Genomic DNA, 26,507 nt, shown 5'->3' with positions numbered 1-26,507 from the left:
CCCCCCAACCCAGTAGCGCCCTGTGCTGGAAAGCACCGTCTTGCCTGTGGAAGCCATTCTTGGTCATTTGCTCAGGTGGGGTCCATGCTAAAGGTTTGTGTCCACGTGGCAGGAACCAGCCACCAGAGCTGGGACCTCTTCCCTGCCAACGTCACGATGGGGGCCTCCTGGGGACACCCTGCACCATGGTAGGCAGGGTCAGGGGTGGGCCACTGGCTGGAGGGGGGGGTCCGTCTGGCCAAGTGTCCGTGCCAGGACAGGCAGATGATGGGCATTCAGCCTGAGAGCAGCAGGTGCCCTCCAGGGCCGGGGCAGGGCGGGGCCGGCTGCTGCACTGGGGACCCCAGTGCTGGGAAAGGGCGATGTGCCCATGAGCCCGCAAGGCAGAGCAATGCCCCGGGAGGGAAGCTGCATGGGACAGACGCACGCTGGCCCTTCAGCAGCCCCGGGGGGTAGGGTGGGGAAGACCACCCCCAGGAGGGGGGAGCTCATGGGGAGGCTGGGCTGGATGGGTGGCCACACTGGGGGCTCTGGCCCCCAGCGCGGGGAGCAGCCTGCGGTGAGTTAGGTTTCATCATTTGCTCTGACCTCCAGTAAGCTCCTGGTAACGTGCGGGCGGTGACGGCACCTGCCGGAGAGGGTGGTGTGAGGATACAGTAGAGCACAGACGGCGGCCGCCGGGTGCCTGGCAGGTGATGCTTGGGGAGCGGCCTGGGCACCCTTGCGGCTCCGCCAGTCAGCACGGCCTGGGCTCCGCAGCCAAAACAGCCCCGCCAGCCGGCGGGGACCCAGGCCCGTCTCACTGTGGGCCTCCGTGGTCACAGCTGGGGAAGGAGCATAGCAAATTTTAGGAGCAGACACAATCCTCCCACCTGTCCCTGTAAGGGGACCACCCAAAGCACAGGCAGCGACAACTGACTGAAATCACAGCACCTGGAAAACTGAGAAGCGAGCATAGGCCAGTGGTAAGCGGCCACGTGGGGTAGCGGGCAGCCGGGGCCTCGGGGTCAGAGGTGATGGGAGATTGGACACTGGCCCTCCCTCCATTTGACATCTGCCCCACGTGAGGGGAGCACCTCTCACAGGTCTGAAACACGGGTGCTGAAGTGTCAGTCGTTTTTTAAATGAAATATTAGCTATTGCAACAGCTACACAGCACCAAGAGTAACGACCACCCACAACGTGGGTGAGCGTCACAGGCAGGATACTGGCCACAGAGCACGGCTTCCCGAGTGCCGGAAACTTACAAGCAAAGTCACTGTTAGAGGCTCGCAGGTGGTCACCCTTGGGGGGGGAGGGAGGGGGGATGTTTTCAGATGCTGCTTACACAGAAGTGTCCCTCCCTGACAGTTCAGGCTGGGCATCTGTCAGTACAACTTTACACACACACACACACACACACACACACACACACACGATCCACCGTCCCACTGCTGCCCCATCAAGCACCTACCAAGTGAGTGTCCTACTCAGAGCGGCTCAGTCCCGACACCCACCCTCCAGGTCAGAGCTGCCCTCAGAAGGGGGAGGGCGAGGCCTGGCCCTGCAGCGATGGACACCAAACAGCCCCCACCCAGCAGGACGCACCTGCCAGCTCTCTGACACGCTCCACCACTGGCCCCTGCCCCCAGCAGACCCCTGGGACCGACCGCTCCTCCGGGCAGCCCAGCCTGCCGGAAGTCCAGGTCCACCTGGCTGGCCCTGGGCCTGAGCAGCTTGGCATGAGGTAGGGGAGCACCTGGCAGCCCACTTCTCCACCCTGCCTGGTGCCTCACTCGGATTCGCCTCTCCCCACCCCACCGCCCCCTCCTGTTTCAGTCCCCTCCCTAGCCTTAGGGGCTTCCTCCATGGGCTCCTCCAGAGCCGGGGAAGCCCCCTCCTAATTCTGGGTGGAACCTCGCAGACCAGAAGCCTCAGACCGCCCCAGCCTACAGGTAGTACCCAGGACTGCCCTGGGCGGGTGGCCAGGCGCCAGCCGGCACAGGCTCTGAGGACCACCCCTCGCCATCCCACCAGGCAGGGGCACAGGGGTGGCAACGCAGGAAGCAGTGTGTCCACGGCTGACCGCAGGCGCGGGAAAGCCCTTTATTGAGCAAGGCCACCCTGCCCTTTGCCAGCGGAGGGTGGGGTAACCCGCAGGGCCTGCGACGCCGGCGGGGGGAACAGTTCCGCGGCCGCTCAGGCCTCGGCCTCGGCCTCGGCTTCGCCAAAGAGCGGATTAACAAAGTAGCTGCGGCTGGAGCTCCCGACGTCCGGCTGCGGGGCGGGGAGCTGCGGGAGCGCGGAGTCAGGGACCGGCCGCGGGAAGTCAGTCCCACACCCCCGCCCCCGGGGGCCCCCTCACCGCCTCCGCCGGGTCCGCCGCGTAGAACACAGGGTTGTGGAAGCCCACGGGCGCCCCAGCCGGCGCGGGGTCCGCCTCGTCGCGCCTCTTCCACCTGGAGGTAGGGACGCACGTGAGCCCTAAGTGCCTGAGCGCCGCGTACCTGAGCGCCGAGGCCCCGCCCCTCGGCCCCGCCCCTCGGCCCCGCCCCGCGTACCTGAGCCTCCCCGCGCGGCGCAGCAGCAGCGCCCCCGCCAGCAGCGCCAGCGGTAATAGGAGCAGCGCAGGCGCCAGGCCGCCCGCCAGCCCCGCGAGCGGCCCCGGCGCGTTCAGACCCGCCGTCGAGCCGCCCCCAAGGGGCGCGCCCGACTCTCGAGCTGCCGCCGATAGGACCCCGAGGGCTTCGCCTGCAATGGAGGGCGCCGGCTCAGTCGGCCCCGAGCAGAGCGGGGCGGGGCAGAGGGGCGGGGCTGGGAAGGGGGCGCCCGCAGTTACCGTGCTCCGCGATGTCCGCCAGGAGGGCCCGGGCTAGGCGCCCCGCGCCGCCGGTCTCGGGGCCGGTCTCCACCAGCACCACCTGGATCTCCGTGTCCGCCTTCGCGCCTGAGGCTTCGCGGAGCCGGGGCTGGCGCGGAACCTTGGACACGGCCATTTGCAGCCCCTGATACTGGGGCTGGAGAGGGGCACAGAGTTGGCCCGGGGACTCCACCCCTCGGCCCTGTGGGAACGTTGGGGGCAGGGACAAACGGTGGACAGGCGGAGAGTGGACGCCTCAGTGAGGAGGCGGAGTGGAGCCCGGGGATCCCTGCGGAGAGGGTGGTCCCAGACCGGGGCTGCGGAAGGGCAGGGGCCCGGCCCCATTACCAGGGCCAGGAAGGCGTGCAGCAGCCGCGCCCGGTACCGCTGCAGGTCAAAGGCCGGGCCATGGGTCAGCGATACGATGGCTCCTGAAGAAGCAGGCAGGTGAGGGTCAGCACCGCGGGTCCGGGCCCGACAGGGAAACTGAGGCTGGGGGCGAGCCAGGGTGGCCAAGCCGTCCTAGCTAGCAGGGGCCGGGCGAGGCGCTCACCGCAGAGGTCGCAGCACTGCCCTTCCGGCCGGAGGGGGTCTCGGCAGGCAGCCTGGGGGCAGCGGCCACCCAGGGGCTGGAGCAGTGCTGCGCAGATCCACGGCTGCACCTGGAAGCGGAGAAGCGGCGGTCAGCGCGGAGACGGCGAGGAGCAGACGGCAGGGAGAGGGCCACGCGCCCAGGGAGGCGAGCGGGCCAGAGACGGCGGGGCGCGGCGGCCCCTGGCACAGTTCCGACCTCCGGCGCAGAGCCGGGCCCAGCCGTGCGGTGCCCCAGCCACCCCGCTGCGGGCCGCCCTCACCTCGGCGTGGCCGCAGACGCAGCCCGACTGGTCCGCGCAGGCCTCGGGGTCCACGCTCAGCGCGCCCGGCCCGTGGAAGCGCAGGCGGCCCGCGCGGGACGCCAGGAAAGCAGCCAGGTCCTCGTCGCGCGTGAACGTCTGCAGGTGGCCGGGTGACCACCGGAGCCAGCCCGAGGACGAGACAGCACCTGAATGCTCGGAAGCCACCGGGCTAACAGGGTGGGAGGCGCTCCGGCGAGCGGCACTGACGGGCAAAGGCGCCGAGCTGAGACCCCAGCCCCCACCCCGCCCCGCGTGCCCGGCTCACCTGGCCCAGAGCCCGGACGCTGCGGACGCGCACCGTGCCGGCGCCCGGGCCGAGACCCACCCGGAAGGAGGCGTCGGACGGGAAGACGACGTCGTCGTAGCTGCAGGGCACGCGCTCGGCGTCCACGGAGAAGAGACCGTGCGCCGCGTCTCCGGAGCGCCACAGGCGCGGGTCGTGCCAGCAGAAGCGGTCGGGGTCGCGGAAGAGCGCGGGGCCGCCTGGGCGAGCGCGCGACCCTGAGCTCCGCCCAGAACGCGCCCTCCAACCCGGCCACGCTCCAACCCAGACCTCCCCGTCCCCTCCAGGCCCCACCCACGAACGCGCCCCCTCGAAGCCCTGCCCCTGGCCCGCCCCCTCACCTGTGCTACAGTCCAGGTGCAAGCCGGTGTCCAGGGCGCTGAATCCAGCTCCTGAGGCCAGGACGAATTCCCCGTCCAGCGGCAAGAGCTGTAGGAAGCGCAGGCTGAGGCGGCGCCGCGCGGTGGACTGGGGCATCAGAGGGTCCCACTCTGCGCCCACCCCCGGTCCCCCTGTCCCTGGGGAGAAGAATCTAGACCACAGAGTGAGCAGGCGAGGTCAGGGCCTGGGGGCACCTCGCCCTGCCTGAAGGTCAGATAGGCCGCAGGGAGTAGGGCTGCAAGCCAAGGAGCAAGGAGCTAGCCTGAGACCTGGGAGTGACAGGTCCCAGGGGCCTGGTGACTCTTGTCAGGGCCATTGCCCTCCCCTGTCACCCCTGAAAAACTACAGTCCAAGAACTCGTAGGTTCCAGGAAGCCAAGCTGCTGGGGACTCTGGAGTCAGCCCTGAGCCTGTGAGGGAGGGGAGGGGCTACAGGTGGGGAAGCGGGTGCCAGAGGCAGCGGGGAGGGTAGTGGGGCCTTGGAGCCACCTGTCCCCCCCCTCAGCCTGGGCAGCCCCTTCAGCACAGAAGCCCAGGCCTTAGGTGTCAGAGGAAATAGGACAGCAGGGAAGCCCAGGAGGAGGAGGAGGACTGACTGGCCCGCCCCTCCCCCGCCCCCCACCGCTCCAAGCCCCAGGACCCCGTCCCTCCTCCTTGACCCCGCCAGGGTTGGGGTTGAAGGTGAGGGTCGGACCAGGGGTCACCCTCAGTGCAGGGGTCACGGGGGTTCAACGTCTCAGGGGACATCCACCCAGGGCCCCGCCTTGCATCCCAACTTGCTCGGCAGGGCCTGCTCGTCAGTCCCCCAAGCACTGGGCCTGACCAAGAGGCTGACAGTGGGGAGATTCAAGGTCACAGGCCAACTACCTCCACAGCTGAGGGTGCAGCACTGTGACAGCAAGGCAAACCCACCTGTAGGCGCCAGGGACGAGGCGTGGACAGACGGACACGATGCGCCTCAGGAGGGGGAGGTGGGTACTAGCAGTGTGAAGCATGAACAAGAACTCGGTTTTCAAAAGAACCAAAGCGGGAGATGTACATACTATATGATAAATGTAATAGCTGAAAGACAGCAGGACAGGGCTGAGCGGGAGGGACCAGGAGAGGTGGGAGTCCGCCCAACACTGAAGCACCGACATTCAGATACAAGGGTGGGCGGGGGGAATATCTGAAAAACAATGAAGATGAAATTTCCATATTTGAAGAAAGCTGGGAAACCTCGGATTGAAAGGTCTCATTGAATGCCAAATAAGGAAAATCACAGAACACTATGTTCATGAATATCAAAGACGAAGAGAACATTCTAAAAGCGGCAGAGGGAAAGAACAGATCACCCAGGAAGGAAAAAACTCAGGAATCGGGTTTCTCAGTAACAACAATGCATGCATATGACAGAACAGGCTGCCAGAAGACTTCTGGAGTCTGCAGCCACCTCTAGACACGCCCCTAGACACAGCCCTGCCCACCAGTGGGCAGGAACCCGCCCTGAACTCCAGAATAGTATGTTACATATATTAAAAGATAATAAAAAATACCTTTAAGCCTAAAAGACTTCAGAATGATTGCCACACAAAGACCTGCCCTGAAAACATGCCAGGAGAAAGTAAGAAGGAAAGAAATCCAGAAGCTGAGAAGAGATATGGGAAGTAGGGTGATGAAATACTTTGATGAAGCTTATTGTTGTCTCTTAATAAATGTTTAAATCTAGGACTAAAGTGTGATGGGGGACGGGGAGACCACAAGGGCACGGACATACAGTAAAGAACTTACTTGTTCGAGGGAAGATACAGGTATTGAAAAGATTAAGAAATCAGGACTGCCTAACTTGAAAACCTGGAGGAAATATACCAATTTCTAGAAAATTTTAAAATATTAAAATTGATGCAAGAAGCAATAGAGAGACTTCCCTGGAGGTCCGTGGTAAAGAATCCACCGTCCAATGCAGGGGGTGTGGGTTCGATCCCTGGTCGGGGAACTAAGATCCCACATGCCGCAGAGCAGCTAAGCCTGTGAGCCACAACTATTGAGTTCACGTGCCTCAACAAGAGAGAGAAAACCCTCACGCCACAACTAGAGAGAAGCCCACATGCTGCAACGAAGAGCCCGCGTGCCGCAACTAGGACCCAACGCAGCCAAAACAATAAAGAAAAATATTTTTTTAAAAAAGAAGCAATAGGGCTTCCCTGGTGGCGCAGTGGTTGAGAGTCCGCCTGCCGATGCAGGGGAAACGGGTTCGTGCCCCGGTCCGAGAGGATCCCACATGCCTCAGAGCGGCTGGGCCCGTGAGCCATGGCCACTGAGCCTGCGCGTCTGGAGCCTGTGCTCCGCGACAGGAAAGGCCACAACAGTGAGAGGTCTGCGTACCGCAAAAAAAAAAAAAAAAAAAGAAGCAATAGAGAATTTGAATAGACAAGTAAGCATTAAAGGTTTGTTTGTTTGTTTGGCAACACCGTGTGGCATATGGGATCTTCGTTCCTTGACCAGGGATGAACCCACGAACCTGAGAACCCGCGCCCCCTGCTGTGGAAGCACGGAGTCTTAACCCCACTGGACTGCCAGGGAAGTCCCTAAAGAGTTTTTTTTGTTTTTGTTTTCAAATTTTATTTATTTATTTATTTATTTATTTTTGGTTGCATTGGGTCTTTGTTGCTGTGCACGGGCTTTCTCTAGTTGCGAAGCTGGGGCTACTCTGTTGCGGTGCACGGGTTTCTCACTGCGGTGGCTTCTCGTTACAGAGCACAGGCTCTAGGTGCACGGGCTTCAGTAGTTGTGGCACGCAGGCTCAGTAGTTGTGGCTCGCGGGCTCTAGAGTGCAGGCTCAGTAGTTGTAGCGCACGGGCTTAGTTGCTCCGCGGCATGTGGGATCTTCCCAGACCAGGGCTCGAACCCGTGTCCCCTGCATTGGCAGGCGGATTCTTAACCACTGCGCCACCAGGGAAGTCCAAAGAGTTTTAAATGTTAGTCAAAGACCTCCTGTTCCCTAAATTCCCAGTCCAAGTGATTTTTATAGGTGAGGTATACTAAATCCTCAAGGAAAATTTAACTTCTTCTTACAGGAAGTTGTTCTGGAAAACAGAAAAAGAGTGAAAATTGCCAGCCCATTTTATGGGGCCAGTATAAGTGTGATTCCAAAGCCAAATTAAGGACAATACAAAAGAAGAAAGATTATAGGCTCAGTTGAGTTATAAACGCAAATGCAAAGATCCTAAATAAAATATTAGCTGACTGGATCCAATAATGTATTTTAAAAATACATGGCGATCATAGGGTTCATGTCCCAAGAAGGCAGGAAGGAAGGGATAGGAAATGCTCCCATCACGACTTCCCTGCAGTATGTACGATGGTGTCCCAGCAGATGGTAGTGGAGAGTCTTGTGCCAGCAAAATCAGTATGACAGAAGTCAAGTGTCTTGAAGAAGTGGCGCACTTTGACCTGCACCTGAAGGAAGGTGCCAGGAGGACATCAGTCTTACCAGGACGGTTCAACCTCAGAAAACCTCACTAATAGGCTAAAGGAGGCAGGGGGAAATTACATCTCAGTGGATGTAGGAAAAAAAAAACTGAAAAGTTCAACAACATATTTATGATTTTTTAAAGCTTCTAGCAAACTAGAAATAGATTAGAATTTCCACAATTAAATAAAGTTTACATACAAAACCCTACAGCAAATGGAGAAACCTCACGTGACTTCTCTTCATGTTGGAACAGGACAAGGATGCCTAATTTTGTCACTTTTGTTTAACATAGGGGTAGAGGCCCTGGACATTGCTACAAGGAAAGAAAAAGAAATAAAGGAGTTAGGGGGGCTTCCCTGGTGGCGCAGTGGTTAAGAATCTGCCTGCCAATGCAGGGGACACGGGTTTGAGCCCTGGTCCGGGAAGATCCCACATGCTGCAGAGCAACTAAGCCCGTGCACCACAACTACTGAAGCCTGCACGCCTAGAGCCCGTGCTCCACAACAAGAGAAGCCACTGCAATGAGAAGCCTGCGCACCGCAACGAAGAGTAGCCCCCGCTTGCCGCAACTAGAGAAAGCCCGTTCGCAGAAACAAAGGCCACACGCAGCCAAAAATAGATAAATAAATACATAAATTTATATATATATAAAAAAGGAGTTAGGGCTGGAAGAGAAGAGGAACAATGGTCATTATTTACAAAGATAACCAAATAGAAAATATAATTCTTAAAAATAGGGCCCCATTCACAATAGAAACCAAACTATAAAGTATTTATAAATTAACCGATACTACACAAAACCTCATGTGGACCGTTTTAAGACTCTAGTAAAGTGTTTTATGACCAACGATCTGAAATATCTGGAGAGAAAATCCACGCTCTTGAATGGATGACTTGCTTGTGTAAAGGTATCATTCATACCCAATCAAATTCCAGGGTTTTGGTGGTGGTGCTGTTGTTACCTGATAAACCTACACTATAATCTCTCTGCAACAATCAGATCCACAAAGAACTAGTCAACCTCGTAACAGGGGGGTGAAGAAGGCAAGTTACCCAGTGGGACATTAAGACAACTCGCAGAGCCTCAGAGTGGGGACAGTGTGGTGCCGGCAGGAGAACGGGCAAAAAGATAAAAAGAACTGCAGGGAAAGCTCAGAGACAGCCCTCACCGGGCAGCTGATGAACAGTGACCAAACAGCCACAAAGCCAGGGGGCAAGGCTGCTGGTTTGGAGGAGGACATTCATGGGAAACTGGGCTCATTCCAAGGAGGAAAAAATACGCCTGGTTCCCTAGCCAGTGCCCCACTCGGCCACGTGCCCCTGATGGCAAAGCCCTGACTTAATAGACAGAATATATAGTTGATTATGGTTGTGACTGAGAAGCAGGAAAAAGATGCTTAAACAAAACACTAAAAACACAGTTATAAGGCAACAGATTTTGCATTCGATAGACTAATGGGGGTTTCTGATCAGCAAAGGGAAACTCAGGCAAAGTCCACAGCGAGAAGACACTTGCAGTAACTCAACAATCATGAATGGGTAGAAAATAGGAGATTCCCCCCAAACAAGAAACCTGGGCTAAGGGTAGAAGTGGGCGGGGAGAAGGTTCAGGAAGAGAAAATTCCCAGGGAGAGAAGTTCCAAACCGAGAGCAAAGCAAATGAAATCACTGACGGTCGCTGTGCCTGTTACTAGGGCGACATCTCAGCAGCCGACAACGCTGCGGACCCGCGTGCATTGGGGGTGGGCGGGGCCTCAGGCAGCGCTGGGTCCGTTCGGCCCCCTGTCCCTGGGCCCCTGGTCATTTCCCACCCGGGTCCTCTGGGAGCTGACCCCGCGGAGCGGAGGAGAGGCAGGGGAGGGGGGCGGAGAGGCCCACGGGGCCGTGCGCAGGGGTACAGGCGCGCGGAAGCCTCTGGCCGGGGGGAGGGCTCGCGTCTGGGCGGCGGGAAGGAAGGGGCGGACGGAGGGGCCCGATAAACGAACAATGAATGAACGAATGTTGTGTCTTTTAGGATCCCCAAGCTCTTCCAAAGGAGACCATCAAAGTGACGAAGTCAGCCAGGAGGAGCCCCCAGGTCCCGGCACCCTCCGCCGCAGCTGAGTCCTCCGCCCGCGGGTTCCTGCTCGCTCCGGGCCGCCGCCTGGTTGCCGCGGTTACCAGGACTGCGGAGGCGGGTCCCTTCGGTGCAGCTGCTGCGCCCCTCCCTCCCGGCTCTGCTGTCCCCTCCTCCTCACCACTGCTCCCTCCGCACCTTCGTCTTTGGGTTGGACAAATGTGGGAAAGACATCCCGACCCCGGATCTGCGGGGACGGGGCCATCCTGCCCCATGCCCCCTTCCCAGGCTGCAGGTGAGGGCGGGGCTCCACTGCGCCCACAGCCCTGCCCCACGTGGCGCCAGGCTCCCAGAATTAATGCCGCTTTTGAAAACCATCAATTAACCGAGCTGCCTCCAAGTGGAAATAAGGGGTCCCCAGATCCTGCATCTGGGCAAGAGATTGAGTCCCAGGCCTGGGCCCCCGGACTGCCCCTATTCACCCAGAGTCCAGCGGCCTCCGGGTGAGGGGACCCCCACCCTGGACTCACACTGTGCAGCAGTTTGAGAAAAAGGGCACCAGGACAGGGAAAGGCTGTGGTGGGGTGGGGAGCGGGGCCCTTCCCAGAGCAAACCTTGGAGAAGATAGACTACGGGGGGCGGCAGGGGCCAGAGGCAGAGGGCAGTGGGGATAAGAGGCGCCCTCCACACCCCCCAGCAAGGCTGGGGCATAGCCTGGGCTGGGATTGTAGGACCGGCGTCCCCCACTCCCATGTGGGTCCCGGACCTTCCCGAAGCCCCTCCAGACGCTGACGGCCAGTGGACTGCGGGGTCCCCCACGCGAGTGCAGGCCGGTCAGGAGGCAAGAAAGGGGCATGGAACTGACCCCGGCGGGACCCACCAGCCCCCCACCGACCTGGCGCCCATTTGCCACCCGGCCTCACCATGTCCGAGATGCTGTGACCTTCGCGCACCAGGACTGACACCATCTGCAGGCAGAAGCGGCATCAGCGAGCAGGCCCCACCCTTGGGCTCCCAGTGGGCCCGGACCACGCTGGTCCCCACCCCGGCCCCAGCAGTGGAGGCCAGGCACCTTGTCCGCGGGGAACTCGACGGCGGCGCCCGCGCACGGGGTCCGGTTCTGGCTCCAGTTGGCGGCGGTGTCGAAGTCGGTGTTGGGGACCCAGAATTTGTAGGCGGCCCGCGTCAGCGCTGGGGAGGGGTCGACTGAGTGCTCCTGGGCCCGCGGCATCCGGGGTTCCCGCCCAGACGCCCTAGTGGCCCAGGGAGGACGACTTCGCCCAGACAGGCCCTCGCCACTCCCGCTCCCGGCATCGGACCAGATCCTGCAGGAGCCTGGCCACAACGCTCCCTGACGAACTCCTACAGGATCTGCAGAGCCCGCTCAAACGTGCCCTCCTCCGGGACGCCCGCCAAGATCGCCTCCTAGCCCGCCCCCAGTTCGCCCCGCGCTGGAGCCGAAGACCGGGCCAGGCAAGGATGGCGATGACCAAGGGACGGAGGCGAATGGGGCAGCTGAGGCCTCTGCCACGTAGAAGGTGCTGGTGGGGGGGGGCGCCGCAGGACCCGTCCAGACGGGCTCTGAACTGGAGCTGAGTCCTGAGGGGGCCGCGAGGGGCTTAAGAGAGGGGAACAGGGATGGGGCTGCAGTTTTTAAAGTTCCCGGGGGTTGCGGGCCGGCCCCGAGGACACGCGCCGGCCTGGGTGCGACGGGGAGGGTCCGCGGCGCCCTCGGGGCCGGGAGGACGGAGGCCGGCGGCGGCGCTTCGGGAGGGGACCGCGGCGGTGCCCACGTCGAAGGCGGACAAGCGCCCGAGGGCAGGCGCGGTCCGGGCGTAGGTCTGGCCCGGGCTCCTCGCCTCCCGCACCGCCGGCCGGCGCTGAGCGCGGAGGGACCTGGAGGCCCGGCCGGGTTTCGCAGTCCCTCAAGCTCCCGCCGCCCGCCCCTCGGGGGCCCTTGGCCTCCAGGTGTGTCACGTCCCCCCACTCGCCCCCACCCCTTACCGAAGAGCTGCAGCCACAGCAGGACCCGGCCCGGCGCGCCCATCTCGCCCGGGCTTCCGCGTCTCCGACCGGAGACTTTGCCCCGCGGGGCCCACGTGACCGGGCGGGGAGGGGCGGGGGCGGCCGGGGAAGGTTACACATTTACTTCCAGACCCGCCTGCAGAGACCCTTAGGCCCCTCGGAGGCGCCGGCCCCGCCCCCCTCCCTCCTACACACTCAGCCCTCCAGGACCTGAGGACCTTGGGCACTTGTCGGACCGACTTGCCCAAAATAACGGGTGTGTTGGGGGCGGCGGGTAAACAACCTCTGCTCCCACACCCCCTCTGCCCCAGATGCAGCTGGAGCTGCTCCCAGTCTGCCCACCTAGTGGGGCTGGGTGTCCACTCTCCCAAGCAGGCCCTCCTGCCTCCTGGGCTGGATGGACTGTGGATGGTGGCAGGTAGATGGTGCCTGGTGTCTCGCGTATGGAGGAATGGTGAGCGGGTGACAGTGGGTGCATGGTGAGTGGTGGAGCGTATTTGTGCTGGTTCGTGGATGGATGAGGATCGGATGGATGGGAGATGGTGAGTGAATAAACAAATGGACAGTAAATGAGGGACAGTGGATGGAAAATGAGCGGTGCGTGATCGACGCGTGTTGGATGGTAGATGGATGCATGGATGGCGAGATAATGGCTGGTGGATGGACAGAGGCTCGATGGTTGGTGGCGAGTAGACAGATGACGGGTGGCAGGTAAATGCAGATAGTCGTTGGTGGTGGATGGATAAATGGATGGATGATCACAGATGGTGGATGGATGGATAGAGGAGAGTAGATTGTGGAAAGATGGGCAATGGATGGTAGATGGTAGTCGGATGAAGAAGAATACTGTAAAGGGTGGAAGATGGGATGGTGACTGGATAAATGGATGGTTGGTGGGTGAAAGATAAATTGTGGATGTTAAATGGTCTATGGGTGGATGGCTTGTTGAGATGGATGGTGGGTGAAAAAAGGTTGTGGATTTTGGATGGAATGGATGGAAATGGGTGGTAAATGAGCTGAATGGTGGATGAATGGATTCATGGTGGATAAATGAACGGCAAATGGGATTCAGATGAATTGTGAATGGATGGTGGGTAGAGGGGTGGTGGACGGATGGATGAGAGTAGAGATGATGACTGGATATAAATGGACGGGTGGATGGACAGGTGGATGGACTGAATGAGTACAGGATGGGTGAATGGATGGAGGATTGGGGGATGCTGGAGGGATGAGTCTGGGGCAGATGGCTGTGGTTAACTGGAGAGGTGGGTGCTTGGCTCTCTGTATGATGCACATAGGGATGGATGGTGGTGAGTGGGTGGAGGATGAATTTGTTAGAGATGGGACGGCAAAGAGTGAGTGGGAGGTCAGATAGATTGGGCTTGGTAACCTGGGTGGTGATGGGTGGTGGGGTGAATGGTGAACTGATTATTAGGGGATGGGCTGTGAATCAATGGTGAGATGACTGGGGTGATCGGTGGATGGTGGGAGACCAACAGATGACGCCTTGTTGGTTATGGTTGCTGGAAGGGAGAGGAATGGTGCGTGGGCCATTGGGTTCAGGATGCCTTGGTGGTTGATGAGTGAATACAGAAGGATGGACGGAGGGGTGGGTGATGGAGGTGGATGTATAGATGGAGGGCTGTGGGTGAAGGGGAACTACTCAGCACCTTCCTCCCTCCCTCCAGCTCACCTGCCCTCTCCTGCATCCCCACCTACCTCTCACCTGCACACCTCCTGTCATGAGCACTCTTCTCTCTGACTGGGTCTTTGCTTCTCCCCAACACAAGATATTTCATCCAAGGAGGATGGGGCCCACCGCTGGGAGCACTCAAAGCACTTTATGCCGTGGGTAGGGACAGAGACTTCTCTGACTAGGAAGGAGGGAGTGAGCACCCAGCTCGTCCCACCCGTGCTCCTGGGTGGGATCGGGGCACCTGCTCGCAGTGGCTTGGTGGTGCCAGATCTGTGTGGAGGGGTTGGCCCCCAGCCCAGCCTGGGATGGGAAGGTGGGTCTGTGTGGTCCTGAGTTTGGCTTTGGCCACCGGTAGGGCTGACAGGAAGCTCCATCCTCCACAGCAGTCAAGGAAGGCTTCCTGGAAGAGGTGGTGTTAAAGCTGAGACTGGAAGGATGAGGTCACAGCTGCAGCTACAGGTTGGGTTGAAAGTGGCAGGACAGGAGGAGCCGGGGCTTGTCGGCTGTGGGGTATTGGCGTCCATCACTGAAAGGGGCATCCTTGAGCAGAGGCTGGAGGTGGGTCCAGCTGTCAGAGGGTGGCCCAAAGAGGCATCCACACCGAGGCAGGAGGCAGGCACCAGCCATGGCCCAGAGCTGCCAAAGGGTCCCTGGAATGACTCAGAAGCAAAGACATGAGGTAAGGAATGGCTGGACTGAGATGCAGTCCTAACCCTAACCCTAACCTGCATTCACAGAAGGCCTGCAACTGCACGCACAGGTGCCCGGACACACAGGTACATATATGTGCACACTCCTCCCAACTGGTCAGGACCCCAGTGGGAAGTGGGGGAAAATGCAAGTCTCAAAGAGAATTTCTTCCAGTGACTAGGAAGTCCATGCCGCAGCTGCTTCAGGCACGGTTGGGTCCAGGGCCGCTCAGTCTGTGTGTCGGCCTGCCTGGCTCTGTCTTGGCTTGGCTGCCCTCTGTGGTCGGCCTTCTTCTGGGAGAACTGCTCCCTCCCCAGCCAGGTCACTGGGCAGAGCCTCAGTGAGGTTCCTGTTTCCACCTGAGCACCAATCCTGTGGGCCGGAGTTGCTGGGCTCCGATTGGCCATTGCAGCCCTCCCTTGGTTGAGGTCACTGTGAGTGAGTCCTGCTGCCCTGGGGGTGTGGGGGGTCCCCACCCTGCCTGCAGCCATGGTCCCTAGCCAGACCCCCCCCTCCCCACAAGTCTGTGGGGACAGAGCCATGCTCCCCCAGGCCAATTCCCCAGCTCCTTCTCCCGCACTTTTGTCCCTGACTGGCTGTGTGACCTTGGGCAGGTTCCTATACCTCTCTGGGCCTCAGTGTCACTCTGGAGGAACTGAAGCTCCAGTACACACGGTTTTGTTCCTGGACCCCAGGAGGAGAGGTGGGGGTGGGGGGAGGATAGAAGGCAGCCCCCCTCAGCAGGGCTTCCCTTTACTCAGGTCTCTGCACATGGTCACCTCCCCAGAGAGGCCACCTTGGCCACAAACACCCCACTGTCAGCATCTGCCACCACGTGCCCCGTGGGGCCCACAGGGCTTTGCTCACCCTCCTCACGTACTGCCTGCAACACAGGAGATGCTCCAAAAATATTCATGAGGGGAAGGTATGGCTGGCACTTCCCCAGGGCCGGCCACCCCACAACCTACCAGCTCAGGGGCTCTGACCCCTGGAAAACTCCCCACCCTTGGGCCTGTGGCCTCCTTGCAGCCTCCGGATTTCTCTTTGGGCCTTTTGTTCATCCACATGCTTGGCACCAGGCCTGCAGCGGGGCTGGGAGCGCAGCCTCCTGGGTTTGCCATTGGATGGGGAGACGGATGATGGACTGGTCAGTGCTCTGAGGAAGCACGGAGCATCCGGGGAGGGCCGGAGTGTGCCGTGAGGCTGTGCAGGAGCCCTCAGGCAAGGTGGCCAGGGCAGGCCTCTGTGAGGAGGGGACATGCCAGCTGAGACCTGGGAGGAAACAGCTGGTGCAAAGGCCCTGAGGCTCCAAGGAAGGCGAGAAGAGCACAGCAGGAGGTGAGGCCAGGGCAGTGTTGGGGGCTGGGTCTGATGTACGTAAGGGGGGTGTGAACGGGGATCTCCGCCTGGCTTGGAAGGGGCTGAGCTGGCCACCTGTCCACCAGGGGAGCACAGGTGGGGCAGCTCTGTTGTCCAGCAGTGGGGCGCCAGGCTCGGATGCAGGCTGTCCCGGGTGTGGATGCAGGGCAAGGCCACACGATTCACTTAACCTGGTTCGTCCCTCACCTGCAAAGCCGGGTGGCAGTGCCCGCCTCACAGAGCACCAGGAGATGCTCAGCCCTGGACACTCCATCCCTTTTCTGTCTGCGGTCGCTGGGAAGAGGAGGACATCGGGGGAGACTGAGCTGGGAGCTGCCCCCGGCACGTTGCTAAGCCCCCCACCTTGGGGAGGGGTCCTGCAAGGGTCCAGCCCGGGCCTGCGCTGTCCCGCCTGCCCGCCCCTGCCCCCTCTCCCGGGGGCGGGGGAACTTGTCACCGCCCCTACAGCCTTTGTATGGAAGGGAAGTTTGTCGGGGGAACTTCGCAGGCCTCTGGGCCCAGAGGAGCCACAGCTGGAGGTCAGAGACCTCCCGACCCCTCTCCCCCGCCCTGGGACTGGCTGGGCGAGGACAAGTGAGTGGACGAGACGGAACACACAGGGCCGAGTCTGGGGGCCGCCACAAGGTGGCTGGACCCACGGAGGCTGCGTCAACTAGGTGTCCGAGCCCCAAACTCAGCAGGCGTTGGGAGAAGGGGGAGCCTCTGGAGCGCAGGGCCACGGCCACCGCGTGGTCCCTGACTCCCGGGGTGCCTGTCTGTGGCTGGAGACCTCTCAGCTGAATGACCAGAGGCCAAGTCCAGCGCCGGGCCACCCTGCCCAGCAGGCCGAGGTCACCTCAAGTTGCTCTGTCCAGGTGTGTCGGCACCACTGGCTGAGCACGTTCCCCACCCAGAGCGCCTTCCACCCGGACTCACGCGGCCTCACGACTGCCTGCGAGCAGAGGCGCTGCTATCCCCATTTTACCCACAAGGAAACAGAGAGGTGCTCGGCGCGGGGTGGGGGGTGGGGGGTGGGGGTGGGGCTCTGCCTGCAGCCCTGCATTCCCCGCCCCCCCCCACGCCCGGGGCCAGCCTTCTCCTGGTCCTCAGATCCCAGCCCACCCCCTGGGGCCTGGCGGGGGCAGTGGCTGCCTGGGTCTCTGGGGTCTGCCCTCTGCCCTCCGAGGCCTCCCTTGGGGTCCAGGGGTCACCCGGGAGCAAGGCCGGGGCCTGGGCTTGGGTCACTCAAAGCTTCCTCTCAATCTCTGACTTCTGATCTTGTGACCGGGCTCAGGACGAAGCCTCCAAGCAGCCGAAGCTCTGCAGGGACACGCGCCCTGGGCCTCTACGGGGTCAGCGTTGGCGCCGCTTCCCCTGGGGGTGGGGTTGGAGGGGTTAAGAGGCCGCCGACGCCGATTTCGATCCCACAGCTGGAAACGACCCCGTGAGGTCCCAGCGGTCCCCAAACAGGCCGGCCACACGCGAGACAGCAAAGCGCAGGGTGGCTCCGGGGCCGCGCCCCCTCCTCTCCAGGCCTCGCTCGACCCTGCAGAGCACGGGCGTCCGGGGTACGTGCGGGGGACCGGGGCTCCGGGCACACTTCCCGGGACGGCTCGGTCCCGGGAGCGTGGCAGCGTTTCTGCCCCGGCTGCAGAGGGGACAGCGGCAGCGAGTCCCCAGCTCCCCGGGAGTCCCCCCTTCATCGCAGGGCTCAGAACAGGCAGCCCACCCCGCGCCCGGGGCCGAGGGAGGCGGCGAGGGTCCCTCCGCAGGCGGGGACCAGGCCGCCCCCGGGGACCGAGGTGGGGCGGGGCCAGGCCCCGGGGAGCCGCCGGGAGGCCCCGCCCTCAGCAGCCCTGCGGCCGACCGGCGCCCGGGTCTGCGGCCTCGGCCCAGGGGCAACCGCGAGGCGGGCCCTTCATCCTGGGAGTCGTTGCTGATTCTTGCCCCTTAAGACGCAGGGGAAAAAACTCCAGAAGGGGGAAAGGGTCCGGCTTCCGAAATCCCAGCTGAGCGGCCCCTCCGGGAGTGCTGGAAACCCCACGGACACGGCTCCGCGCGCTGCCCGCCCGTGGCGCCGTCCACACTGCGCGCTGCCACCCGCCAGGGGCTCCAGCTTCAGGGCTGAGGGCCCCCCGGGGCCTCAGCACCCGTGGTGGCATCAGGTCCGAGGTGGGGCGCCAGGCCTGAGCGCCCAGGGAGGAGGGTGGAGCGCAAGGGGTGCGTGGACTTGGGACGCCCCCCAGACGGAGGGACTGAATGTGGCCCCCTCTCTGGCAGCTCCTGTGCGCAGACCCCGTGTAGGAAGAGCTGGGGGCCACGGGCTCCCCTGCAGGGCTCCGGGTGCGGGGTGGGCAGGAACACTGAGCCCCTGGGGCCCGGGCAGCACCCCTGGGTGGCAGCAGCCTCGGGGGCTGGTTCCTGCGCTGCCCCTTCCTGCTGCCCGGTGGGCGCACGGGGAGGCCCGGGCCGCAAGCTGTGACGTAGAGAAGGGGTGAGGCTGAGCAGGGGCTTCGGGGGGGGGCGGCGGCGACACGTGGAGGACCAGGGCGCGTGGGGGAAGGGCTGAGCGGTCCCCAGGGCCTTCGCGCTGCGTCCCGGTGCTGGGAAGCAGCCCGCACACCTGGTGATTCGGGGAACACCGTGGGAGACGCAGGGCTTCCTGCTCCGGGGCCTGACCGCCCGGGGAGACGGGCCCGCTGGTGCTGAGCCAGGCAGGTGCGTGCTGGCTCTGTGTCCCACTGTGGGTGGCTGCGTGGAAGGGGCCGCCTGGAGGCCCCACAACTGCCCGAGGTGTCAGCACTGGCGGGGCGCACAGCCAGCCCCTGGTTTCAGAAAGGAGGCGACGCTGTCTTTCCCCTGACACGCGAGGAAACCGAGGCTCAAAGAGCCCGAAGTCCCATAGCTGATAAAGTGGCGGAAATGGGACAGGACCTCCGGGAGGATGAGGGCCCCCTGGTTTGTTCTGGACCAAGCCATGGACTTGAGCATGGCTGCTGGGTGCACAGGCCCCGGGGACCCCCTCCAGGTAAAGCCACCGCCTGAAGGGAAGGCCAGGAAGCCACGGCAGGACCGGCGGCACCCTCCGCAGGGGCCGGTGCAAAAAACGTGTGCGCGGAGCCCAGGACACTGACCGCAGGAGGGAGGGGCCCCCTCTCGGGGCCCTGGGCCGCGCCCGGGCCTATGAGTCAGTGTGAGAGAGAAACCAAGACTCCCAGTCAGATTTATTTTCCTCTAATCAGACAGTTTGGCATTTCAATGTTTTGCATTCTACACTCTTACAAACTTTAGTTATTAGCATCAGAAACACAAAAACGGTGCAAGACCTCAAAACACAAATAAATACCAAATAAAACCACACACAGTATACAGTAAACAAAAATATCAAACATAATAATGCTACCAGAAGTCAGCCATGTTGCTAACCCACAGTAACAACATGATTATTGCTGGGCAATAACATACACTGTCCTTTTGTGTTTTTTTCTTAGAAGAGCAGAAGATGGGACGTGAATCACTGGTCACAACCACTTGGACTGTCAAGATGGGTCCTCACAGCGAGCGGTTATACAGATGCAAGTTTTAAAACAGGCAGGTTAAAAGTACAGAGTCAAATGAGAGATTGGCCTTCTTTGGTCTTTGTTTTGGGTAAGAGAACTGAACACAGAGGGTGCCATCAGAGAAAGAATCGATTCTGGAAATGCGACACAATTGTCTGCGCGGATTTACACGCTTCCTTTACCACAGACGTTATTCTACAGAGAATTCTTATAGAAATCCTTGAGAATCATGTCAGCTTTTGTGTTTACCGATTAAGTCGTTGAGTTGGCTGTGGAAGTTATCTCACTGGTCTAAGGGGACTGAGTTACGACCCGATCACCGCGAACTGCAGGAGTGGTGCAGCCGTCCTGGACTCCACCTCTCTCGTCGTGAGTTCACAAGACAGACTCTAGACACAGCAGCAGTGGCAGAAATGAAATGCGAGCACTGCTTGGTGCCACTCGGGCCTCCGCAAACGGCACCAACCACCTGGGGCCCGGGTCACCTGAGGCCAGCAGAAAACACCCGGGACGCTTCCAGGTCTGTGCCCTGCCCCTGCTGTCCCGGGGCCCCGGTGACAACCAGCACCGCCGGATGGACAGCAGAGACGACCAACTGGGTCACCTGCCCTCGCTGGAGCCTCATGCCGACCTTGTCTGACCTGACCCTAGTGGACACGTTCTACTTTGGAAGAAACACAACTATCAAGATTTGCAAACAGAAGGCAGAACCATGGTCTTGGGCTGAGAAGGAGGTTGGGTGACAGACCCCCCTTCATGTCACAGATGCAAAGGAACTCCCGGAATTCCCCGCAGCTCTCCTCGGCGGCCTGATCAGTACAGATCTAGACTAGAAGTTAAAAAATAGTATTTCACGGCTCCGCCTGAGCCCTTTCCAGCACTGACAGTCGCTGCAAGCACAGGGACACGTTCTGGAGAGCGGAGGCGTGGGCAAGAGCCCCACGAGGAACCTCATCTCCTGCCCAAGCCCGTGAAGACAGGCAGGGATGCTGGGGCCGGAGAGGTCTGCATCCGGCACGGGATGATGGGCACGCCTCCACGTGCAGGCGGGACGGAGGAGCGGGCCTGGACGGTGGGAGGGGCCAGCGTGCCCCCCAGGGTGCACTCGGGGTCCCGCCTCTCCCCCACCCCCTCGGGGCCCTGCTGTGCGTAAGGGTTCGTCCAGCCGCCCTTTCCTCTGCCTGATGTTGCCCACGGGCTGCAGGATGTCGGGCCCTCCGCGGGCGACCACCCCCATGACGCTGAGACTGCAGGGGAGGTCGACAGGGACGCGTGGCCCCGGGCGGCTGGGGACGCTGCAGGAGACGAGCTGCTGGGGAGAGGCTGCGCCGTCCTGGCCGGCGTCGGAGGGGCCTGGTGGAGTCGGCCACCAGGACAGGGAGGTGACAGGCAGGGGCAGGAGGGCCGCCTGGCCAAGAGCCTGGGCTTAGCTGGCGGCTGCGCTCTGGGGCAGGGCCGGGGTGCCGGGGACGGCGGCCCTCCTCGACGGCCACTTGGTGACCGCGCTTGATTCGCTCTCAGCTGGCGCCACCCTCTCGTGTGACAGGTCTTGGAGCAATTTACCCATCTCCTCTGCGTCACCACAAACCCAGAAAACTGAGAACCCCAACCTGTAAAAAGAGGCCCAGGTGAGCCGCCCGGGCTGCTCCAGCCCCAGAGCCAGAGCCCGGCATTCACTGGCCCCGCTGGCCTGACACCCTGGCCCCCCACCCCTGACCAGAGACACGTAGGCAGGCGGACCCGGCCGGTCTTCATTTCCAGGACAGGCGACGACGGGGAAGCAGGGGCGCTAACCCTGCACGGGACTCGGCGTCGGTTCCTCTACAGCACTGGAGTGGTTTTGTTCTGTGCGGAATTCGTCACTTCCGGTACACGGGAAAAGTGCACCCACGCGCCGTGTCCGACACCGTCACTTGTCGCTGCAGCCCTGGTGGCGGGAGGGCCCGCGGGCACCAGGGAGGCGTGCGACCCGCTGCCACCAACCGTCACCGAGCCACGGCCTGAAGCTCCCGCCGCATCCCAGCCTCCCTCCGGGGGACGGTGAAGCTGGGTCCCTTGGGCTCCTGGGTGGCGGCCAGGGGCCTGGTATCTCCCACCGGGAGGAGCTGCTGGAAAAGTCCCCCCACCAAGGGATGGATGCTTCCGGGGCACTGCCAGCAGCCCGCCCCCAACAGGATTCCAACGCAGGGGAGGGAAAGAAGTTTGTTTACCAGACCGACATGTTGCTTATCCTGAATTTGTTAACATCGCCCATACTTTTTGTGAAGGGGGAGGAAGTCCCTGTTGGTAACCCCTGGCCTCGGGAGAGCCATCTGAGGCCGGGTGGGGCCTGCCGGGCAGCCTCCCTCCCCCGGGGTCTCCAGGGCAGAACCGGGCCCAGGCCTGGAGGAGGTCTGGGCACCTGGAGGGAACAGTGGTCCCACAGCACCTGCAGGAGGGCCCTCCTCTGTAAGCGGGGACACACGACTCCTTACCGGGCAGAACCGATGACACTGATTCGCCCTCAAAGCAATTCTGGGGTCAGGGGATGGGAAAGAAAAAGAGACGAAGACAACTGAGCATTTTAACTGCCGAAGGGCAGGGCAGGTGCTTGGAACCCATGAGGTCACTTATGGAAGCCTGGGACGGCGGTGGCCAGGAGGTGCTTCCAGCAGGCACTGGGACGAAGGCACACCCAGGGCGGAGGGCAGCACCAGAGACACGGGGGCCACCGGGCACCACCCCGCCGTCCCCCGCGTGGCCACGGGGAGCCCGGAGGCAGGCAGTCTGAGGTGCGCGGCCCAGCTGGCCAATCGTGGGCGCGTCTTTTGGATGAGCGGCACAGATGCGGCGGTTCACACACATTGGTTTTGCCTAAGAAGCACCCGTCATGTGTAGCACCCATCAGTGGTAAGAGCACCCATGGAGCATGGTGCATAGCAGGGGGCACAGGAGTAGGGCCCCGCTCTGTCACAGTTGGACCATTGAGAGAGGGTAAACGGGGGTGAGAAATGCCGCCCGGACAGGCACAGGCTGGGACCAAAGACCCCAGGGCCACCCTTCCCAAGAGAGGGGCGGGCCCCGGGACGCCTGTGGATCAGCCTGGGCGGCCCCCGGGTAGCAGTCTCTGGAATGCTCAGAGGGCCCCGCGGCGGGCGGTGTGAGCGCCTGCAGCCTGGGGACGCAGAGGCGCAGCTCCTGCCCTGTCCCTGCCTGCGTGTGGACTGGGCGGCTCGCTTTTGGGGCCTAGAGATTTGGAATCTGTGATGATGAAGCAGTGGAGGCTCCAGAAGCCGATGAGGGGGCCTGGCTTCCTCAGCAGGTACAGGGCTGTCTGAGGGCCCTCGAAGAGGCAAAAGGTCTAGTGATAAAGAGAAAGGTCTGGCTGAACTATCACCTTCTGGAATTATAGTGAACACAAAGCTGGGGTCGAGAAGCAGCATGTCACATCTAAGGCACATGTACAGTATGCCACCATCTCTACGCAAACGTTGTTAACAAATGCAGCAATATGACAGGATGAAGAAACATCTGCTGTGGCCTCCTTCAAGCACAAGTCACCTGCCCACCCCCGGACGCTGGACACGGAAGGTCGGTGCTGTCAGCAACAGAGAGCTTGTCTGAACACGTGGGGCAGAATTTTAAAAACCTACAGGATTTTGTTTAGAACTCCAAAGTTCAACTAATGCCCTATTTTAGGGTGAAAACAATTATAAATCTGAAAATGATGCACAGCATCCATGAGCAATTTTCCTTTCATAATAATTTTGAAGTAGTGTCATTAACTACGACAGATATCGAAGGTTTACATTTCTAACGAGAAATAACAACAGATTGAATATTCTCTTTCCTATCACAAGTGATAACCAGTGTTTGATATTTTACATTTTCTTCCAAGAAATATCAGTCTATCAACGTTTTAAAATGAAATGTTTGCAGTAACAATTATCTTAGAACTTTAAATTAAAAAACGATTCTGAATTTAGAGACTTTCAAAAAAGACCTAGGTGCACTTCAGGGTCTTCTGACAGAGTATTGAAGCAGAGACCAGATGAGGCCTTAAAACAGACAACGGGCTATGTGTGAAACAGGACTGCACTCTTGAATCTTAGAATGAATATAGCAGAACTGCATTATGATTTCATAAATTCTCCTTTTACTTAACATGCTGACATGTCCAGCTATCCCCAGGTGTGTGTGTGTGTGTGTGTGTGTGTGTGTGTGTTCTTTTTTTGGTGTTTAAGGAAGAAAAATCATGGTTCTTTTCTTTAGCATATATGTTTTCCACCTTAATTAACTAGATCTTTAAAAATGAAAATGAAAACCTTCTCTGACAGCAGTATTTCTCTCGTCGAAGGATAAATAATTCTTCCAAGTGAAGGGTTGCTAGTCTATTAGAAAACGTGGTGTGTGTGTCCTGACGCGTGGCTCCTCCCGCCGGCCCGCGGCCACCACCTGCCGCTTCCTCCGTTCCACAAGGTCCTTTTCTGGGCGTGAGGACCTCGGTGGAGACGGCCGGTTCAAACCCCCCGGAGGAGGTGCCTTCTGCTCAATCCGCCTCCCCAGAGACTCGTCAGGGGTCTGGCAGGTCCGAAGTATCCACTATGACTTTGATAAAAATGGTATCATCTTTAATGTACGTCCCGTTTTCCAGCACAGTCTGGGCCACGAAGACTGGGCAGCCGGAAGCGATGTTCATCTCGCCGGTGGGCTTCTTGAAGCTGCTGCTGTTGGGGTCCGGCTTGAAAGCGTCCCCCAAGTGTCGCCGGGAGGACCCCTGGTCCATCAGCATGAGCGTCACCTTCTGCTTGAACGGCCAGGGAAGCAGAGCGTCGTATTCTCCGCGCATGATGACAAAAAACAGAGACAGGTGCGTCCCCTTGCCCATGCCGTCCCCGTTCAGGTAGACCCTGGCGCACATCTTGTAGCCGAAATAGCCGGTGTAGAAAGGCTGGCTGTAGAGGGACAGGGTCTTCCCCATGACGGCCTCCTGCTTCCGCCGCTTGTAGTCCCGGATCTTCCAGATCAGCACGCCGTTGTAGCTGGCGGTCTCCAGGACCTGGAACCGCAGGTCCATGTCGGCCAGGCGGATGTCGTGGACACTCAGCATCTGGTCGTGCCGGCTCAGCTGGGACTCCAGCAAGCCTGCGGCGGGCGGGAGAGATGGGCACGGAGACACGTGACTATCACGGGGGCTGGAGAAGCCGGTCCCCACCAGCATCTGAGCAGAAGGGCCCAAACGCGCTGCGGCTGCTGGGGGGCGGTGCACGCCCCGTGGAGGACCTGAAACGCAGGCCTCGGGGTCCTCGGGATCCACAGCCTGGGGCTGCCTGCCCGCTGGCTCACGGCCCCTGCCTCCAGCCCCCATGCTCGGGGTCACCTGCGCCCGATCAGGGCTTAAGCTGCTCCTCCCCCTCCCCACTCCATGTCCTTGGATGGCTGAATCCAGCCCCACGTGCATCACAATAATCCTTGCTCTTTCCCCCATTAATCCTTCTCGCGCAGATATTCAGACTACTCGCTCGGCCTCTGAAGCAGCGCCCCGGTGGCTTCTAGGTATTGGACATGCTGCTGGGCTTGCCGGGTCCCCTGCCGCCTCTGGTCACCTTCTGTCGAGCGGGGCTGAAGCACCCCGACCCGCAGGCCGCCCCACGCCCACTCTGCCACGCAGGACTCACTGCACGGAGGGGAGCGTTTGGGCCCCTGCTGCGGGCGTCTCGGTAGGAAGCCAGCTGCCCCGGCAGGCACGTCGGGAGCACCGGCCGTGACTGGACGGCGCTGTCCTAAGGCAGCACGCGCCTCGCTTACCTCACGAAGGTGGCCACAGCTCCGACCTGGGGCCCTGGGACCCGGCCAGGCTCCCCTGTCCCGCGGCCTCCCAGACCCGCAGGGCTCCGCCCGCCCGCCCTCACCTGTGTTCCGAGCCGCCTGCCCCGCGCTCTTGTCCACGCTCTCCAGCTCGGTCACCCGGCTCTGCAGGGACTCCACGCTGCTCTTCATGCTCCCTGCCTCCTCCCAGCTCTGCCGGAAGGGGCGGATCTCTTTGTCGAGCTCCTTCAGCTTCTCTGCTTGGCTGTCTATTACTCGCTTCCACATCAAAGGTGTCAAAAAGGCAAAACACAGTTAGAACTCGCTGCCAGCGCTGCGCCGCTACCATCCGACGCCCGCTGGTCAGGAACAGGGCAGCCCGCATCAGCCCTCACAGGGCATCTTACCTTAGACCCACGGGCATCTCGGGGGACACAGGGACCCTAGTTCCAGGAGGGGACCGAGGCACAGAGAGGCCTCACCCACCAAGTGCAGGGCATGCGGCTCCCACACCCCTCTGTCCTAGCGTCTCAGCTCAGGACTTGGAGTCACACTCATCGGTCCCGTCTGAAGGCCTCCATCCCCTGCAGGGTCGAGCGACCAGCAGAGGCCAAGCTATGTGGGCCTCCAGGGCCAGAGGGGCTGCCCTGTTTCTGTGGCGCGAAGAGTGCTCAGAACCTCGCCTGGGTCCCAGAAGACAGAGCTGCCACCACACTGCCACCTGGCCCCAGAGATCTGCAGCAGGACAGGGCCCTGGAGACAGGTCCTCGGGGCCCCGGGTGAGGCCAAGGGGCCAGTGCCTATTGGCGGGGTGGGTGGGGGTCTGTTCCCTGGACGCGCTCCGTGACCAGCGCCCCCTGCCCACTGGGGCAGGGCAACCCTGCTGACAAACACGTGGCTGTCGACAGCGAGACTTGATTTAAATACTTCAGAAACCCCCGTTTCCAGAAGCACATGACCGGCACATCTGTAAGAGTAACTGGAGGCGTGAGCCTGGCGTGCCAGCCGTGGCGGCCCAGTTTGTCTGCAGGACGGGCCTGCCCATTTGTTAGACGAAGCCAGGGACCCAAAGGGTTTTCACTTCTAAAAAGAATTTGCATTTTTGAAATAAAGCTCCTGAAGGCTGGGTGGTTCAGCCCCTGAAGCTGTGGAGTGGCTGGGCCGCCCTTGAGGCTGAGGCCACACAGGGGAGAGCCCCGGGGACCTGCCGAGTTCACTTCTCCTTTTGGGAGACTATTTTTAAACATCGAGGTTTCAGCACCTTTGCTGGCTCTTAATGACCGTGAAGGAACGAACATGTAGGCTTGGGTTACTTTTTCTGGGTAAAAATACAGTGTTAATCTTCTTCTTTCCAAGAAACCCTGATATTGGCTAACATTTAAAAAGTAAAGACGATTTCTCTAAAGAGCACTTCTTTCTATACTGATACCACTTTATTTTAAAATATATATGGTGAGAAGCAAAGTTAGTTCACAAAGTCTA

General features: G+C 60.7%; 2 protein-coding genes across 8 annotated transcripts in view; both read right to left on the bottom strand.

Moving 5' to 3' along the window:
- Positions 1-50: 50 nt before the first annotated feature.
- On the bottom strand, positions 51-11,993 carry AMN (amnion associated transmembrane protein). 3 transcript variants are annotated; one of them, XM_081229847.1, is made up of 13 exons: positions 11,913-11,993; positions 10,981-11,099; positions 10,832-10,876; positions 4,360-4,447; positions 4,001-4,218; positions 3,694-3,831; positions 3,393-3,501; positions 3,188-3,270; positions 2,819-2,996; positions 2,541-2,730; positions 2,345-2,438; positions 589-628; positions 51-178 (listed from the first exon to the last, which is right to left on the bottom strand). In XM_081229847.1, exons 1-13 carry the CDS (start codon positions 11,953-11,955, stop codon positions 72-74), a joined length of 1,452 nt encoding a protein of 483 aa, XP_081085973.1. In that variant the 5' UTR covers positions 11,956-11,993; the 3' UTR covers positions 51-71. The 3 variants fall into 3 exon arrangements, with proteins under 3 accessions (XP_081085973.1, XP_081085972.1, XP_081085974.1); XM_081229848.1 differs by lacking the exons at positions 51-178; positions 589-628 and adding an exon at positions 2,051-2,271; XM_081229846.1 differs by lacking the exons at positions 51-178; positions 589-628; positions 2,541-2,730 and adding an exon at positions 1,896-2,271.
- A 10,969-nt stretch (positions 11,994-22,962) lies between these two features.
- The window catches only part of TRAF3 (TNF receptor associated factor 3), a 119,209-nt gene continuing 115,664 nt past the window's right edge, over positions 22,963-26,507 (bottom strand). For all 5 annotated transcript variants that reach the window (XM_081228395.1, XM_081228394.1, XM_081228398.1 and 2 more), the window contains 2 exons: positions 25,130-25,304; positions 22,963-24,362 (listed from right to left, as the gene is read on the bottom strand). In XM_081228395.1, the coding sequence (XP_081084521.1) occupies positions 23,791-24,362; positions 25,130-25,304 (747 nt within the window). In that variant the 3' untranslated portion in view covers positions 22,963-23,790. The remainder of the gene's footprint in view (positions 24,363-25,129; positions 25,305-26,507) is intronic.

This window comes from Mesoplodon bidens (assembly GCF_964165515.1).
Source record: "Mesoplodon bidens genome assembly, chromosome: 3".
Classification (NCBI taxonomy): Eukaryota; Metazoa; Chordata; class Mammalia; order Artiodactyla; family Ziphiidae; genus Mesoplodon; species Mesoplodon bidens.
The sequence above is the reverse complement of the archived record's forward strand: the minus strand, read 5'-3'. Positions and strand labels throughout refer to the sequence as shown.